Source organism: Penicillium chermesinum (genome assembly GCF_028974085.1).
Source record: "Penicillium chermesinum strain IBT 19713 chromosome Unknown utg000002l:1.0-5270490.0:1.0-5274688.0, whole genome shotgun sequence".
Lineage (NCBI taxonomy): Eukaryota > Fungi > Ascomycota > Eurotiomycetes > Eurotiales > Aspergillaceae > Penicillium > Penicillium chermesinum.
This window is the reverse complement of record NW_026695312.1, coordinates 5,083,551-5,101,197: the sequence shown is the minus strand read 5'-3', so window position 1 is coordinate 5,101,197 and position 17,647 is coordinate 5,083,551. Positions and strand designations below refer to the sequence as shown.

At 52.0% G+C, this 17,647-nt stretch overlaps 9 protein-coding genes across 9 annotated transcripts; 5 read left to right on the top strand and 4 right to left on the bottom strand.

Moving 5' to 3' along the window:
- Positions 1–29: 29 nt before the first annotated feature.
- Positions 30–1,676, bottom strand: N7468_002816 (spermidine synthase; the record flags this gene model as incomplete). Its single annotated transcript, XM_058472113.1, has 1 exon — positions 30–1,676. The coding sequence occupies one exon, from the start codon at positions 1,674–1,676 to the stop codon at positions 30–32; it is 1,647 nt and encodes a 548-aa protein (XP_058335254.1).
- A 286-nt stretch (positions 1,677–1,962) lies between these two features.
- Positions 1,963–2,785, top strand: N7468_002815 (nucleoside triphosphates FAP7; the record flags this gene model as incomplete). The annotated part of the gene is made up of 3 exons (XM_058472112.1): positions 1,963–2,163; positions 2,351–2,499; positions 2,584–2,785. Coding segments are annotated over 3 exons (552 nt in total), but the record flags the coding sequence as incomplete, so codon positions are not given.
- Positions 2,786–3,516: 731 nt separating this feature from the next.
- N7468_002814 (deoxyribodipyrimidine photo-lyase PHR1) lies at positions 3,517–5,272 on the top strand (the record flags this gene model as incomplete). Its single annotated transcript, XM_058472111.1, has 4 exons — positions 3,517–4,140; positions 4,193–4,626; positions 4,731–5,015; positions 5,071–5,272. 4 exons carry the CDS (start codon positions 3,517–3,519, stop codon positions 5,270–5,272), a joined length of 1,545 nt encoding a protein of 514 aa, XP_058335252.1.
- A 510-nt stretch (positions 5,273–5,782) lies between these two features.
- N7468_002813 (uncharacterized protein) lies at positions 5,783–6,876 on the bottom strand (the record flags this gene model as incomplete). The annotated part of the gene is made up of 2 exons (XM_058472110.1): positions 5,783–6,350; positions 6,416–6,876. 2 exons carry the CDS (start codon positions 6,874–6,876, stop codon positions 5,783–5,785), a joined length of 1,029 nt encoding a protein of 342 aa, XP_058335251.1.
- Positions 6,877–8,122: 1,246 nt separating this feature from the next.
- N7468_002812 (leucine-rich repeat domain-containing protein) lies at positions 8,123–9,680 on the top strand (the record flags this gene model as incomplete). The annotated part of the gene is made up of 3 exons (XM_058472109.1): positions 8,123–8,709; positions 8,845–9,160; positions 9,192–9,680. 3 exons carry the CDS (start codon positions 8,123–8,125, stop codon positions 9,678–9,680), a joined length of 1,392 nt encoding a protein of 463 aa, XP_058335250.1.
- Positions 9,681–10,442: 762 nt separating this feature from the next.
- On the bottom strand, positions 10,443–11,118 carry N7468_002811 (ribonuclease P subunit p20 family protein; the record flags this gene model as incomplete). The annotated part of the gene is made up of 2 exons (XM_058472108.1): positions 10,443–10,990; positions 11,046–11,118. The coding sequence occupies 2 exons, from the start codon at positions 11,116–11,118 to the stop codon at positions 10,443–10,445; spliced, it is 621 nt and encodes a 206-aa protein (XP_058335249.1).
- A 187-nt stretch (positions 11,119–11,305) lies between these two features.
- On the top strand, positions 11,306–13,311 carry N7468_002810 (oxidative DNA demethylase; the record flags this gene model as incomplete). The annotated part of the gene is made up of 3 exons (XM_058472107.1): positions 11,306–11,469; positions 11,527–12,813; positions 12,945–13,311. The coding sequence occupies 3 exons, from the start codon at positions 11,306–11,308 to the stop codon at positions 13,309–13,311; spliced, it is 1,818 nt and encodes a 605-aa protein (XP_058335248.1).
- A 202-nt stretch (positions 13,312–13,513) lies between these two features.
- N7468_002809 (putative short chain oxidoreductase/dehydrogenase) lies at positions 13,514–14,436 on the bottom strand (the record flags this gene model as incomplete). The annotated part of the gene is made up of 2 exons (XM_058472106.1): positions 13,514–13,896; positions 13,965–14,436. 2 exons carry the CDS (start codon positions 14,434–14,436, stop codon positions 13,514–13,516), a joined length of 855 nt encoding a protein of 284 aa, XP_058335247.1.
- A 1,178-nt stretch (positions 14,437–15,614) lies between these two features.
- On the top strand, positions 15,615–17,439 carry N7468_002808 (putative MFS transporter; the record flags this gene model as incomplete). The annotated part of the gene is made up of 4 exons (XM_058472105.1): positions 15,615–15,769; positions 15,820–16,131; positions 16,184–16,778; positions 16,837–17,439. The coding sequence occupies 4 exons, from the start codon at positions 15,615–15,617 to the stop codon at positions 17,437–17,439; spliced, it is 1,665 nt and encodes a 554-aa protein (XP_058335246.1).
- Positions 17,440–17,647: the final 208 nt, after the last annotated feature.

The following is a 17,647-nucleotide window of genomic DNA, read 5'->3' as shown; positions in this document are numbered from 1 at the left end:
CTTCACGCTACCAGGATTTTTGCAACAAGTTACCAGTTCTCCCACACAGCCACAGGCAGCACAGTTCTCATGATCTCCCAGTGCTCCAAGGCAGCTCGATCTTGAAATTTGTGTAGCCGTCCAACCTCCTTTGCGACAAGAACACGTCTTCCCCCATTGGGAATGGTGGAAAACAACGAGAAGTCCATCTCATGCTTCGGAACGAGATATGCCTCCCGCGACTTGCTACCGAGGAAATCTGCGTTCACGGGTTCTCGGAACGTCAGCGGAGTGTTGGTATTCTTCTTGCAGAAGAGTACCATATTCGTGAAATTCGAGTTTTCATCATCTTTACTAGCGGCCTGCTCACGGAAGATACGACAAGACGGGAAAACGGCTTGGATCGTACGAACAATGAGGCCAGTGGGGTACAGAGTGAGGTCCCCAGCATAGTTGATGGCAATGACACCATCTTCCTTGAGAAGGGCGCTCAAGTCTCGTAAGAACTCATAAGTGAACAGCTCAGCTGGCTCAGCACCGCCCGTAAAGACATCGTGGACGATATAGTCGTACTGGGTAGGAACCTTTTGTGCATGTTTGACGAACTTGGTCGCATCTTCAATAACCGCAGTGTGATTAGATGGCAAGTCAAAGTATTGAGTCGCGAATTGGTGGACCACAGGATCAAGCTCGACGATAGTTGTTTCAATACCGTGATTGATCAAAGCTGCTGGGGTAGTGCCAATACCAAGGCCGATGACAAGGGCTTTGCTTCCGGCATCTTCCCGTTGGCCCCCCTGGTCTGGTTCAACCAAACGAACAGCCTCGAGGGTAGCGAAAATCGCGTAGATGGGATCCTCGACCCGAGGTCGGTACCCGGGGGTCGTCTTAATCCACTGCCCACCGAGAAGACTGTGGTCACACCGCATGACTCGGAATCCATCATCCTCATTCTCAAGGACGGAAAGATAACCCGTTGTAGACTCTTTGCGCGCTAAAAGAGAAAATCCTTCAGGTTGAATGGCAAGGTTCGCCGCGCCAATGCCTCCAAGATGGACGTCAGAGGTGACCGTGAAGAGCAGAGACGGAACGGCCAAGAGGAGTAGTTTAGACCGAGGTACAATTATGGCATAAAGAAGCGCGATGACAAACTGCATTCCCGCTCGAGAGAAAACAACGGTGACCCCAATCGCGTAGGCCAAGACCTTCCGGGTAATGGTTTCTCCAATTGAATAGATGACGTAGGAAGCCAGCAGAGGAATATGTTCTGCTGCAATTTCACCCTGAGACTCGAGGTGTAAAGACGCCTGGATTTGCTTGCCTGCAATTGCTACTGTGAGCGCGACCAGCGGGTAGTAACCTAGCAACTCGGTGATCACCGGACCAGCTGGATTTCCAAGCTTGGAGCTCTGCTGCATAGCAAAGTACTGCAAAGTAGGGGTCCAGAATGCAAGAACAGGAAGCATATACGCAGCGGTTCGGCCGAGACGTCTCATCACTTGGTCCTTCGCAAACCATCCGGCGCCTGCAAATATCGCCACGCCGTAGCCATGGAAAATGTGTGTTGGTAAAGAACCATACACCGGGGATAGAACCAAGGCCATCACAGGAGAGTATGCAGCGATAAGGAAAAGCAGCGCCACACCGGTGCCGAACCGGTAGGCATCGATTTGGCGGATGAACTGTTCGACAGTCATTGTTTCGGAGTTAAGGGATGCGATTGATACGGAAATTGGCCTCGGGGGCGTCAATTGGCCGGACTATAACGCCAGCATGGATTTTCCGGTGCTGAGATGCACAGAGAAAGGCACGCGGAAGGGGCAAAGGTGAATTCAGCGATTTAAAGAGGACAAGGGAGTCTCCAAAAGTGGTGATGCTGTTTTTTTTTCTGGAACGGGGCGGTCGCGGAGGTCAGAACCGATAAGATAAGCACAGTCATTTTTGTCGCGAACATTTCCGTCTCTTCAACTCGCTTTGATTCAGTCCAAATTCGTCGCAAAGCATGCGCTCATCTCCGAATGTGATCATCACCGGCACCCCGGGGTGGGGAAGACGGTACACTGTGAGCAATTGGCCGAGGAGATCGGATTAAAACATCTATCCATCAACCAGATCGCCAAGGACCGGGACTGCCATGAGACCTACGATGAGGAGCTCAAGACCTGGGTAGTGGATGAAGACAAGGTGCGTTTGTGCGTTTATGGTTTTGGAGGCTCGGGATATGGAGGTAGCTGTGGTATATCGCCTTCTATGGAATCACGACTGGGACGCGACACCATACCCCTCCACGAACTGCCCCGCCATGAATTATCCAAAGCTGTTTGAGTCGCCGGACCCACGATTAACTGTTCCCTTTTTTTTCCCCTTTTAGCTATTGGATGCGATAGAAGACGAAGTCCTCAAGGGCGGATATCTCATCGACTGGCATGCTTGCGACCTATTTCCTAAATCCTGGATCGACCTTGTCGTGGTCCTCCGATGCCCGTCGACGTCTGTTCATTATGACCGCCTTTCCTCAAGGTATGTATGACTTGGATCTGGCTGGCTGGGTCATACTCCAGAGTCCCGCTATATGCGACAAGGAAACTGATTTCAGAGAAACAGGGGCTACCACGAAGAGAAACTACAAGAGAACTTGGATGCGGAGATTTTCGGGGTTCTTCTCGAGGAAGCGCAGGAAGCTTTTGATGAGGAAATTGTGGTGGAACTGAACAGTGAGAAATCGGAAGATGTTGACAGCAATTGCGCCAGAATCGCCCAATGGGTGGAGAACTGGAAGAAACAGCAGGCCGAAGAGACCAGTTGAGCGTCCTTGTCTCTTGTCTTTGTCTACATCCGCGCGCTCATTTGCGCTAGATCGTCCTTATATACCCACCTTCTTGTCTTACTACCTTTGCCAGCTAGCAGAAAGCAATCTTCCAAGGCGAATCGGTGTCCCTGGGAACTTGAAAGTGCATTGCAGGTCAGGCTATATTGGGCTCGCCAACGAGGCGCAATCGCGGAAATTCTGCTTGGGCCTTAATATCATGATACGAAGGCAGCCAAGGGAATCCTTGGAAGCCATCTGAGAAGTGACGTCTCTACTAGTCGCCAACTGCGCTATTCTGTCCGACTGACCCTCTGTCGCGTATCTGATCATATGACATGTCAACACTAGCAACTCTCCCCTCTACGCAGACATCTGCGACCGGTGAAAGGGCCCAGGTAATAGGCCTGACGTAAGTCGAGATGGTCTTAAATACGACTTTCTAGTCATCCCTAGGATCCTTTAGCTAGTTGAGCAAGGCGATCGCGATCTGGTGACGTCAGTGATATTTCCTCGATCGATGGTATCGCATTCCTCCACGACGTGGTAAGGGGCGCGTCTCAGCAACCCCGAAGTGATGCGTTTTCTATTTCCTCTTCATAGACTTCGACAATATCCAATTCGGCGTATTCAGATCACCATGGCACCCGTCAAGCGCAGAAGATCGAGCTCCGAGGCGGAGGCTAAGCCTGCCAAACGACAGGAACCGGATTTACACCAGCCACACCCCAATGCGCAACAAACCGAGGACTTTGGAATTGTTCTACGGGAGTTTTACCCCCCCGGAAATGAGCAATGCGAGATGCCAGGCATACAACGACGGCACCCTAGAACGACCAATTGAGACGCTCGAGCATGCATGTCGCGACACGGCTGACCAGAACCGCGATGTCCCGATCGGCAAAGCTGTCGTCCACTGGTTCAAGACTGACCTGCGCTTGCACGACAATCGATCGCTCCAAAAGGCTCAGGAATTGGCGCGCGACAACAACGTCCCTCTAATAGGACTCTATATCCTCTCCCCCGAAGATTTCACAGCCCACTGTGTCAGTCCGGCAAGAGTAGATTTCATCCTGCGAACCCTGCAGCGGCTGCAGCGAGACTTGGGTGAGCTCGATATTCCACTATATATGGAAATGCAGGAGAAACGGAAGGCTATCCCCAACCGAGTTGTTGCTCTATGCCAAACATGGGAGGCCCACCACTTGTTTGGAAACATCGAGTACGAAGTAGACGAATTGCGTCGCGACGCGAAACTGGTTCGCCTTTGTTCGGGAAAGGGCATCGCTTTCAACCTTTCTCACGATACTTGCGTTGTGCCCCCCTGGCTTGTTGAGCTCGCAGCAGGGGCGGCAGTACGCCGTCTACACACCATGGTTTCGTACCTGGCTCGCTTTCTTGAAAGAGAACCCCGACTACCTGGAAGCCTCAGAGGAACCCGGATCAAACCCAAGGGACACGCGGCAGAGTTTCGCTGACCTTTTCGATTGCAAGGTGCCCACTCCGCCTGGAAACAAGACATTGACCGAAGAAGCGAAAAAGAAATTTGAAAAGCTCTACCCGGCCGGAGAGCACGAAGGACTCCAGAGGCTTGAGAATTTCCTGGAAGAAAAAGGCAAGCAATACGAGAAGAATCGTAATCTTACGAGCGGGGATGGCACCTCCGTCCTGAGTCCATATCTCGCAGCTGGTTCTCTGTCCGCCCGCACCGCCGTGATCACAGCAAAGCAAGCAAACAAGAATTGTCTGGACAGGAACGATTCGAGTCTGGCGACATGGATCAGTGAAGTTGCTTGGCGCGATTTCTATAAACATGTCCTAGCGCATTGGCCGTTCATCTGGTAAGCTTCCCCACCTCTCCCCTGCGGTCCATTTGCGGACTATCTTAGATGGCTATCTTCCGGGCCCCAATTTGTATTGTGATATGGTCTAACCATGATGGCAGTATGAACAAGTGTTTTAAACCAGAACATACGAATATCGAGTGGGAGTACGACGAGGCCAAGTTTGAAGCCTGGTGCGAAGGCAAGACGGGCTTTCCCATCGTGGATGCTGCAATGAGACAGCTTCGAGGTTCTGCCTGGATGCATAATCGCAGCCGCATGGTGGTCTCATCGTTCTTGTCCAAGGACTTGCTGATTGACTGGCGCCGGGGCGAACGCTATTTCATGGAAAATTTGATCGATGGGGACTTCGCCTCGAACCATGGGGGCTGGGGCTTCGGCTCTAAGTACCGGCGTTGATCCACAACCATATTTTCGAGTATTCAATCCCCTTCGACAGAGCGAGCGATTTGACCCGGAGGAAGAGTACATTCGTCACTGGGTTCCAGAACTCCGCGACATCAAGGGAAAGGCCATCCACGACCCGTATGAACGAGGAGCTGGCGCGCAGGCAGAGAAAAAAGGTTACCCTCGGCCTATTGTGGAGCATGGAGCGAGTCGTGAGAGAGCGCTCGCTCAGTTCAAAAAGGCTTTGCAAAGTTAATGCGGTTTGCAACATGAAGAGGCGGCAAATTGGAATGTACGAGTAGTTATACAAGACTAGTAATGTGTATTGATCAAGGAATCACGAAGGATGCTGAGCCTGATGAGTTCCAGTACTATTAACTAGTAGTCATAGGTGCCCAAGATCCCTGGGCGAGTCATCAACTGACACAAGGATAGACTCGAAGCAGGTGCCAGTCGACTGTTTCTAAAGTGCTGATCATTGTAGGATATGATCAAGCTCGCAATATATTTGCCCGACAGGCAGGTGCTGATTCCGGTGGTCCTTCGCATGCGCAGGTTGCGTCGCTGAAGACAAGGTCTCTTGGGAAATAGGCCCAGCGCATTTTAGCATTAGAAATTGGCAGATCCACTGCCCGGGGGGGGGGGGGGTTATATAGTCATGGCCAGCCAGGTTGACAGGGGACATAGGTCGGCGCCTCGTAGCGAGACGCGCCGTATATGTACATAAACATTAAACCGATCACGTATTCATTACTCATGCCCCAAGTCAATGCACCTTCGATCCGATCAAGCGCCGGGGCCCGCAACTGTCCTTGTCCCTTCGAAGGACGAGCTTGAATGGCGGCGAGCTGCCAGTGGGGTCAATTAAGGTCACCGATGACCCACTCGAGTTCGAGCTGCCACTGAAGCCACTATAGCCGCTATAGCTCGACATGCCATTCTTCGCTCGATCGACCGATTCGGACTGGTTGAGGTGTCCCTTCGCAAACACGTGCACAATGAAGTTGGAAGGACGGACAATTTTGCGCAGGGGTTGGACTAGGTAAGGGGTCACGTACGCACGCAGCCCGTTTTGTGGATGGATGTGAATGATCAGTTCCTCTAAAGAGGCCATATCGGCGAGCGCATTACACGCAGAGCAATAGCGGCGCCAGTCGGCTTCGAGGTCACCAAGATACCCTTTGGGGTTGAAGGGGAACACGTAGGTGAAATGAACCGCACGGATCTGAGCGAGGCGGCGCGGTATGATGGCGGAGGCGAAATCGAGAATACGATCTACGTTATCGAAAATGAACACATGGCGCTGGTACATGATATTGACGGCCTCCGAGTATCTGCCAAACCCCATGAGCAGCCCTTCACGTATCCGGCGACCCTGGTATCGGTCTTGAATACTCACATCATTCGGCAGGTCCGAAGTAATGGCACCAAATCCACGGTTTCCGCAATCGATTCACAGGCGTGATTGCAAGACGACTCGCCCTTCGTCTCCCGCGATTGGGAGCATCGGATGCCAACCAGCTTCGAGGTTGTTTTCACCAATGACCGTCGCTCGACTCGGACAATATGGAATTGTTCCCGACCGAAGTAATAGGCCCAGATCCGCGATCGCACTTCGACGGGCAGTCGAGCCAGCGGCGACTGGTCTTGTTCCAGATAGTGTTGTGCTTTGGGTTTCCCCAGAATTTTTTTCCATCCCACTTGCTTTTCCGGTTCGCTCTCGTGCACGCGGCTCAGGGCCCGGGGCCTTGATGCCGTTGCGCCCTTGGCGGCATTTCGTCGGTCTAGTGCATTGGGTTCTTCTGGCTGCGTTAAGGTCTTGAGGACTTCTTCGCTGGATTCAAAGCAGCGGTACAGCATTTTGGATCAGGGGCATGGTTAGGAAGTTTTGTTCAGGGAGGTCCTGAGCCTAATAATCCCTTGCGGCAGGGGTCACTAGAACTTTGCACCTCACACGCAGCGACATCATTGGTGATAACGATCGGCGTGATCTCCACCGGCCCCGCATCTGGTTTCCCTTTTTTTTCAAAACCAAAATTCCCAAGTCCCCCGGTTCGCCACAGCCTGAAACACTGGGAGGCATAACAGATAGCAGATACGTACTTCGGTTTTCCGTGACGTGCGGAGCGCGGCCGCTCCTCAGGGTGGGGCTGGGCACCGAGTCTCCTAGACAAATGGCCACCACGAAGGACCAGAGATGTCAGACCAGGATCTCAAACTTCCCAAAATTGAGTGTTCCAGGTCCCGAGTCAGTTGCATCGGGGCTGACTCCAGCCATTTGTCAGGGTATATAGACTTCTGCCAGGCAGCCTGACGTTCCTGGAGCTGCATTATCCCCTTCAGGATTCGAGCGGTGCCCACATGGCGACGGCAAGGAAGGTTCTGGACAGGATCTTCGTCAGAAATTCTCCGAGCTTATACTCCTGCGGCTTTCGGGTTACGCCGTTGCCATTGCTTGCAGTACGGAGTATATAAGCCGCCCTTGGACGGTCAAGGTTTGTCGACAGATATTGAATGGTTAAGTGTGTGTGGAACTCTCCCAGTCTGTATCAGTCTGTATGACACAAGCTGGACAATCGACAAGCACCAGCCTCTACCATGATGCAAGAAGGGCGTAGATAGTCGTTGTTACCACGTAAGTCATCTGCGTATAGGTCCAAGAACTTGCTGGTTGGACCTCGGATTCGCAAAGGCCCGGTGAGTACTAAGAATGGCTCTATAACAGTCTAAGTCGATCTCCCGTGATAAAGTAAAGAGACGAGGGGCGAAAGGATGAGGATCATGCCGAACGGAGCGAGCCGTGGATTCTGTGGCCACGCGACTGGGTCCTTGGAAGACGATGGGCCTTAATCTGTAGAGATTGATCTGAAGGCATCGGAGACCAAAGGAATTCCCCCCGGAAATCGCGTTCCCCTGAACGGTTCTCCTTTTCTTCCCAACGTTTTTCCCCCATCGCCCACGGACGCGACTCCGCGAGACGCGTTTGTTGACCGGCGGCATCGCGGATCCACATCTTGAAACCGTATCGCGTGCACTGTTCACTCAACATTCCTGTGCTGCGATTGAACCTCGGAGGATATTGCCCTGTTTGAGGCTCCATCCCCAAATGGACAACGAGGTTCCCCTACCTCCACCACGACGCATTCGGCACCGTTCGCCATCGCGCGCGCGTCTGCCATCCGCAGGCTCGGGTGCGTCCTTTCGGCCTCGTCTTCCACGTTTCGACGATCAGTCGAGTCAGCCCTCCAGTGACCCCGCATTGTTCTCAAGCGATGATATCCCTGCCTCCGGTTTAGAAAATTACAATGCCCCTGTCTCCAATGGGACGGGGCGCAAACGTCGATATCGTGGGACCTGGTGGGGGGAGCAGGTGATTGACCCGAAGAGAAAACGGGCCAACTTTAAAGAGAAGCGTCATCTTGATAGTGGTGTGTGGATGGGCAGCGATGAGTCGGGCGCCGACTCCTTACTTTCCTCCGATGGGCCGGCATGGGGGGAGGATCTGCTGAAGACTACCTTCACATCGAAACCCCCGCAAGGGCCCTCCTTACTATCAAGTAAAGTATCTGCATCAACGCAATCGCTCCTCCCTGTGCCGATCCTGAAGGCACCAGACGAGCCGGAGGAGCACCGTATTGCCCGTTCTACAGTGCATAATTGTCTCGAGAAGGGCGAGGAAACCATTGATCTTGGGTACGTGTGTCTTGGGGATGGGCTACCCTTGGTGGGTTATTGAACTAACAGTCGGTCAGAAACCTCAATCTCAGAAACATTCCAACAGGTCTTCTCCGGCCTCTTCAGCACCTGACAAAAGCCCCCCGTCGTGAGGGAAGCGCCCATCTCTGAGGATGCGTACACTTCCCTGCAGCCGTTTCTTAGTATATACCTGCCGGGAAATTCCTTGATGTTTCTTCCCACTGAGATTTTCGAGTTGAAAGATTTGAAAGTGCTTAGCGTACGGAATAACAAGCTTCGTGAATTGCCCAGTGCAATCCGCAAATTGACGTCTCTGGAAGTTCTGAACATCGCAGTCAACCAGCTCTCCGAGCTCCCATGGGATCTCATGCGACTTATGCAAGCGGGGGAGTTGAAGCATTTCACGGCCCATCCAAACCCATTTCCGTCCATCGAGCACGCGGAAATTGTGAAGTGGCACAGGGAACCTTGCCGGAAAGAGAGACGGTGTCGCCATCGACTCGATCCCTTTTGACCATTACAAGATAGCGCCACTCGACGCATGGAGTCCTGTGCACGTCGCAACGGGGCCCGTGACCCAGCTAGATCTAGAGGGCCGGCGTATTGAGAGCTCATCGGCGTCAGTCTCGGGACATTCAAAATCGGCAGCCCCATCACTCCGTGAATTGGCCCTGCGGGCTGTATCGAAGTTGCCAGAGCTGGATCTTCTTACTGATGAAGAACTAGAAGAATATCCTGCCTTGCTGATCCCCTTAATGCGCCAGGTGAAGAAAATCCGCGCGTCAGGGAGCCAGCAGTGCTCGGTATGTCGACGAGAGTTTATTATGCCTCGAACAGAGTGGATTGAGTGGTGGGATTGCGTACCGCACGAAAACGGGATGAAACGACCTCGAACTTCGGGCGAAAAACTACGGCCTCTGCCTTTTAAACGTCTTGGATGCAGTTGGGCCTGTATTCCAGAATGTTAAACGTACATAGCTTTTCTTCTTTGTTTATTCTTCCGAGGCATCGGTGTTGACGGTCTGTATGTTTAGAGACCGAATGTTTACGGTTATAGATAGCTTATATGATGGATTCGTGAGATAATTCTTCTGGTGGGCATTTTTCCTAGCATGCATTGGGAGTTTATTTCTTTCAATTGCTTTCCATTTCGCCTGCTTTGAGCCTCAACCAGTATTGTTGCCTCGCTAAAACCGCATTTGGGGACAGACTTGAAGTGGAAGTCGGTAGACGTCAGGTAGAGAAAGCAATTCGGGAGATTCTGGACAACATTGAATGTGGCCCCACCGATTCAAAGAATCAGAGCCGGTTGGAGTGATTGGATGATCTTTATCGCGAATAGAATTCAACGGCTCGTACCTGGTCGTTCTGGTACGAGCAGTGGCTTGGCTGCTGGGTGACTTCGTTGTCACCACTCCGGAAGGGCAAGAGGGCTCACCCACGGAGAGAGATGCCATGACAGATGGCTATTTGACGTGGAAATGAGCCAAATGCAACGCAGGCTTGTATCACAGTGAGCCAGTGCATTCAATAAAGCTCACTGATCAGATAATGCACAATTCGAGGGTCGCAGCGCAGCGAAAACTGCTCCGAACAACGACAAGCCATGCTCAACAGTCTTGTAAAGACAGCACTTCCACACAAGTCATTTGAGACAGACTGCCACTTCGACCATTTTAATCCATCGTGTTCGTGTTTCTGGCAGTTCCGCCGGTACCTCGGGTCCTTCGCTAAAAGCTAAAGCCGATTGTTTTCTTTTTCTTTGAAGCGGTGTTAATGGCTTGTTTCGATTTCCCAGCTTCGATGTCGTCCTTTTGAGAAAGAGGTTCACTTGATGTGGCCTGTTCTTTCCCTTGTTTTCGGGCAGCCCCTTCCGCTTCTTGTTTCTTCTTGTTCTCGTCCTCAACCACATCATCAACAACGAGCACACTTCCCGTCGTTACTCGCACAGAGTATTCTGTATCTTTCTCCTCGAACCATTTGCCTACATTGAGTGCCTTTTCGATAGCCCGTCCGGTGGCCTTGATTAGAATCTCTTCGCGCTTGTCGGCAGCTTTCGCCAACTCTGCTAACTTTTGTTGCTCTGTCTTGCGTGTGTCTTCCAGATTGATGTTGGCAGTGGCGCGTTTTTCGGCTTGGTGGAGAAGTTTTTGAACACGCTTCACCGCACTCATGAATGGCGTTCCGCTTGAAACATAGACGACCTTTGGTACAGAGTCCCCAGCGTAGGGAGAGGCGATAGGCGGGTGGGGAATAGGGCGCTTTTCTACTTTCGCGTCTATAAGCACAGTTAGTAATGAATTTAATTCCAAAGTTGGGACAACATAGGCGACATTTCGGTAATCTGACAAGGTCATGGTTCTTCTTGTCAAATTGGAGCTTCCGCTCCAACGGTCCTTTGCCCATCGTGTGACAGTTGAGTTTCCAGAGGACTTGGTGATGCGCTGGTTTGATCTTATCGCCGCCTGCCTTTTTCTGCCGAGTGGCTCCGCGTCATCCTCCACTGAGCGGCGTGCAAAGGGCTTCACCGCTTTCACAAAAATTTACATCAGGCCACGCCAGATGAGCTTCCTTTTCCATTCAATTCGCCAAGATGAAGCGCAAGACAGATGAAACAAGCTCTACTGGAGCAAGTGGGCCACCAGAATCCAAGAAACGGGCTCTTTCAAGCGAAGAGGCAGCTGCACGCTTTCGCGATGGCTTGTTTGATCCTGCGGAGCAGCAGAAGTACACCGAGGCATATGCCAAGTCATCTCCGTATGTTGAGCCATGCCATAGCCCAATTGCTATGTACTAATAGATATTTGACCTCAGCTATTTCCACGGTGTCATTCATCCATTAATCGAGCCCTCCCTTCTGCGATCTGTTCGTGATGAAATCCAAGAACACCTGTCTTTCACCGAGAAAGAGACGGATATCTACAAAATCTTCCAATCTGGAGATCTCGCGAACCTCGATGGGCTGGACGATGCTTCTCTCTCCAAGCTCCCATCTCTTCTCAAGCTTCGCGATGCTATGTACTCGGCTCGCTTTCGCGAATACCTGTCCTCTGTTACCGGCTCGGGGAAATTGAGCGGGCGCAAGACCGATATGGCGATCAACGTTTACACCGAAGGGTGCCATCTTCTGTGTCATGACGATGTTATTGGAAGTCGTCGGGTCAGCTACATCCTCTATCTGACCGACCCTGACGCCCCGTGGCAAGCCGAGTGGGGTGGTGCATTACGACTCTACCCAACCACAACAGCAAAGGATGCCAATGGGGAGGATGTGAAGGTTCCCAGCCCTGATTTCAGTCTTTCCATCCCGCCAGCTTTCAACCAATTGAGCTTCTTCACTGTGCAGCCGGGCGAAAGTTTTCACGATGTTGAGGAAGTTTACCACCCTCGCGAAGGCGAGGATAAGACCAAGAAGCGCGTGCGAATGGCCATTAGTGGGTGGTTCCATATCCCCCAAGAAGGGGAAGATGGATACGAAGAAGGATTAGAGGAAAAGCTAGCCGAACGAAGCAGTCTGGCCCAACTACAAGGCCGCGCGGATATCTACGATCTGCCTCAGCCACGGCCCGTCTCATGGGAAGTACCTGAGCACGAAGGCAAGGGCAAGGGCAAAATGGAAGAGCAGCCTGAAGGCGCTGAGTTTACCGAATCTGATCTCGAGTTCCTTGTGCAATTTTTGGCACCATCCTATCTGACCCCGGATATCGCAGAGGAAATGTCGGAATCGTTTGAAGCCCAATCGTCACTTAGCCTTGAACGCTTTCTCAACGAAAAATTTGCTTCCAGGGTGAGTGCATACATTGAAGAGCAAGAGAGACAATTCCTTCCATCCTCTTCAGAGCAAATCAAGGCGGAGACCGAGTGGACAGTGGCCCGACCACCCCACAAACACCGCTACCTTTTCCAGCAACCTTCCGAAAAGGATTCATCAAACCCAATCCAGGAATTGTTGAATGTTCTCTTCCCGTCGCAGGCATTCCGAAAATGGCTTGCCCTGATTACTGGCGTGGACCACCTCAAGACGCATGACTTTATGGCTCGGCGCTTCCGGCGTGGCGCGGACTATACTTTGGCTAGTGGCTACGACGGCGAAGAGCCACGGTTAGAGTTTACTCTTTGCCTTACCCCATCCCCTGGGTGGGAGAGGAAGAGGCTGAGGCTGAGGACGAGGACGAGGACGAAGAGGCGAACCAGGCGGAAAATGGAGCCCAGTCGTCTTCCTCGAAACCGAGCAAGCCCGAAAGTGACCCCGCCGAACATCCTTCGGTGGGCGGCTATGAGATATACATGGCCGGCGACGAAGAGGAAGAGGAGGAAGACGAAGAGAATGCGGACCAAGTGCTCAAGCCCAAGAAAGCCAAGGCCGATCCCGCCATTTACCGGTCTGCAGGTGCCGATGAGGATGACGGTATTCTTTTCAGTACCCAGGCCGGTTGGAACCGGCTGAGCATCGTGCTCCGGGACAGCGGCACCTTGAAGTTTGTCAAATATGTCAGTGCTGCTGCCAAGGGAGACCGGTGGGATATTACAGGTGATATCGGAGTGGAATTTGAGGATGATGACGAAGATGAAGATGCAGAGGATGACATGGATGAATGAAACAAGGCTGGTGGGATTAAATATTCAGCCCAGTCTTTACAACTAAAAGTCGTACGTAAATAACATGAACAATTCTCTCAGGATTTCATTCTCGTTGTTGAAGACAGTTCAGTTTCAAGATTTGCATAGGCATCCAGTAGTGCCAGTAGTGTGTCTATCTGATGGTCTTTCTGATGAAATCGATTCCACATAAATTCACAGCTTACTCATAATTAGTCGAATGGGCAATTTCCTGCGTTTCCTTCCAGTCACTCTGCATGCTTTCGATTTTAGTCTGGAAGCGCTTGTAGCAATCCGGGCCCAGCGGAAACCGCAGCACCTTGTCCTTGCCAGCTGCCATGCCGGTGCCTGACACTATCTCCAGGATCCGCTGGGCAGCTTTGACAGGGTCGCCATGCTGGCTCCCATTAACCTGCTTGAAGAACTTCATCACATCATCCAGAGGGGTGCCGAGGTAAGCTTTGTTCATCCCCGCCGCGGGCTGCACGTATGATGCTAGGAACTTCGTCCTGAACTGGCCTGGTTCGATGATCACCACTCGAATGCCAAATGGTTCGAGCTCCCTCGAAAGGCTTTCTGACATGGCTGTTCGCGATGTGTGTCAGATGTATCCAAATGCAAGCTTGGAGATTGAATGAGAGAAGTCGACTCACCTTCAAGAGCAAACTTAGTCCCCGCATACATCGCACAGGTAGGAAGACCATCTAGACCCGCAGAGCTACTGATGTTGACGATCGTTCCTGACTTTTGCGCCCGCATGAAGGGAAGTACCCCCTTTAAGACGCGGACGGGGCCGTGGACGTTTGTGTTGAATTGTGTCTCCACCTCCGACTCGCTCATGTCCTCAATGCTGCCCAGCAGAGAGTATCCGGCATTATTGACCACCACGTCGATCACTCCACCTGTCTGAGTTATCGCATCTTCCACTCTCTTTGTCGTCTCACTCTTGGTCACGTCTAGTTCAATCCATATCCCTCCAAGCTTCTCGACCTGGGGATTTTCTTGAGCTGCTTTGGTCGGGTTGCGTGCTGTAGCGATCACTTTATGGCCCGCTTGGAGAGCCGCCTCGGCAATAGCAGTTCCAAGGCCCGAAGAAGCACCAGTCACGAGCCAGGTTTGAGTCATCTTGGGTTGGGTGTTGAGACGAAGCGTTCTGGGTCTGGTTTAGGAAGCAACTTGAACTTGGAAAACGGGCGGGGATGCGGGGAATATATAGTCTGGGAGGGTGCAGGGTGCAGGGTGCAGTGATTGAATTTATGAGACAGAACAACTTGCCGCAAGCCTGAAGTACTACTCTTTTGATATACCAAATCCACGGAGCCGATGCTTACCACCGCTTGAAGCTCGGATTTTGGCCGCATCTTCAAGTCCAGAAGCCGTGATTCTGGGGGGACAAGCAGGCTTGGCGGATATTAGAGCCGGAGATTTCCAGTAAACTCCGCAGATAAAGCTTGATACGCCTGGGCGCCTGACAAGGTCGAATGAATAATGCGGAGTTATGCCTACGCAAGCGGAGATTATCTTCTGAACTCTTTCACTCTGAGATCTCCAGATCTTTGGGGATCCGCCCAGCATCTGACTTGCTTTTCTCAAGCAGCCCCATAGGCATAGAGCGGAAACATTTTCCCGACCGTGGAATTTATACTGTAGATCCCATGGCGGCCTGCTATTTCACGGTTGGATCAGGGTGGGAAATAGAATCCAGTGATCCGTGGGGAGTGCAGGAAGATGGGGGACGCCGAGGATCGGAGGGATTTTCATGGGCTTCGTGACTTGGTGGGTTTTTTTTTTTCTTTCCCGGTGACCGCGTTCAACCGTGACTCAACAGTTCAACCCAACGGCCCACCAGTAGAGAGAGAGAAAAGCGCTTAAGTTGGCTCAGGGTCCCATCGCCAGGCGCAATCGAGCACTTGGGCAATTGGTGACTGCGCCATCAAGCAGTGGATCAGATCCTCCGCTCTCCGCTTTTCATCGGGAGACTCGTGCTTGGTCGGAATTGATACCAATTGTTGGCAGTCAGCTTCATTTATTCGACAGGGTCGCGGGTAAGTGTTGAATTGGAGGCTTGCCTTTAGATACGACTGGCGTCGGATCACGGCATGTTGAATTCTTTCAGCTTGTACCAAGGCATCGGAAATCGAAGATAATCGGCGAAAACGCCAGCTGACATGTCTGCAATAGGATCCTATATAAAATAGCGTCGAAGACAGCCAGCAAAAGCAGCGTTCTGATGGTGGGAAAGTTGTGATCATTGCGACTCGGATTCTCAATCCTCCAGATAGAACCTTGGAATCGACGTTCATATGTCGCAGCACAATTCGGAGGCACCCATGGGCAACACCAAAGAGCCGTTATCAGCAGCGGTCTCTGAGCCGCCACAGGCCCCTCTGGGGGCTGACTTTGTGGATCAGCTTGACCCTAACGCTTTGGATGTCGCCAACATCGAGCGGATATATCGGTGAGTCCTCAATAAAAGCACGCTGGTCTCCGTACTGACGACGAATGAAGGAAACTCGACTGGCGCATCATACCTGCTTTATGGGTGCTTTATTTCATGTGCTCGGCGATCCGATCAAACATTGGACTTGCGCAGACGATGAATGAGACAACCGGTCATGATTTGGGCAGCTTCCTACATATCAATAGCCATCAGATATCGACTGGCCTAGCACTATTCTATGTCGGCTATGTAGTTTTTGACCTGCCTTCCAACTTGGTCATGACTCGGCTGAGCCCGCATGTCTGGATGAGTCGCATTGTGCTTAGTGTGGGTCTAATTGGGACCTGCATGGTCGCCATGAAAGCGGCATGGAGCTTTTAGTATGTTTACCCCCCCCCCGTCTTTCTTGAGTGGTAGCTAATGCACCCAAAGTCTCCTGCGCCTGCTGCTAGGGATCGTGGAAGCAGGCCTATGGCCCGGCATGACTTACTACTTGACTCTTTTCTACCCTCCATCCCGAATTGGCAAGCGAATTGGTTATTACTTTACCGCTTCCCAACTTTCGGCGGCTGTGGTTGGCCTCGTATCAGCCGGTTTCCAGGAGATGGATGGGGAATTAGGATACGTCGGTTTTCAGTGGATGTTCCTGGTGTACGGTGTTTTGACAATCGCACTTGGCTTTGCTCTCTTGTGGTGGCTTCCGGACCGTCCAATAGCACCCGGCGCGGAATACCCTCAACGCACCTGGTTTCTGCGTTGGGTACCTCGCAGCCCTCCAGCCCTGAAAGGCCACGATGCCGCAGTCCATTACTACGACATGAAGCGTGTCTACCATGCCCCCGCCTGGAATATCCGCGACCTCTTTCGTGTGTTCCTAGATTGGAGACTGTGGCCCCTTTTGGTCATGTACTTTGGGGTTGTAGGCGTCGGAATTGGCACCCAGCTTTATGCCAACGTCATCATCCAAGCGATTAACCCATCGCTAAGCGGCATTGATGTGAGCCTGCTGACGGCACCGATCTGGATTGTAAGTGAACCGATGATGAACCCTCCCCTCCTGATCAGACGTTTTTAACCATACATAGATGGATCTTATTGCCATTGTTCTTGTTACACCATTTTCAGACCGGTTTCATCGCCACCGCGCACTGTTCTTCTCGATCCCAACTTGCCTACAGATTTTGGGTCTACTCCTGACTAGCTATGCCGGTAGTGATGCTAATCCTTGGCCCCGATATGGCGGTCTACTGATTGTCGGCTTTGGCTTGGGTCCTACGGTCCCCATTACCATGACATGGACTGCTGAGGTCTTCCAGCCCCGCCACGGTGAAGTCGGCGTGGCTGTTGCGTCAGCAGTCGTATCAGGCTGGGGTAATTTGGGTAGTATCTTGACCACTTATGCTCTGTACTCGGGCTGGAAGAGCGATTCTGAGGCCCCCGGCCGGGAAAAGTACCGCAAGAGTAACTTGGTGATGATCGGCATCCTCATTGCTAGTATACTGTCTGCTGTGCTTATGCAGATCCTGCTCTGGCTAGTCGACGGGCGCTATCGTCAGGCCCAAGATGACGAGGATGCCGTTGACGGGGCTGCGCGCCGTGAGATGGAACAACGGGGTCTCCATGGGCTGGGATCTAGCTTGAGCCAATGGCTTCGGCGTCGAAAGGCCGAGTCTGGTCCCGGTGAATAGACGTGCCTGAATTATCAAAGAGGAAAACGAAAAAAAAAGGTGTGGTATGTAGAAGGACGACTTGCTTGTTCACCGACAGGTTATGAGCCGGTGTTATTTGACGGGAGTAATAAAAGTATGCTCCGAGTACTAGTGCTAATGATACGAATTTCTTTGCTTGAAATGGGTGTGATATTAAATCGAACTTTTATACATCGTACTTGTAGTC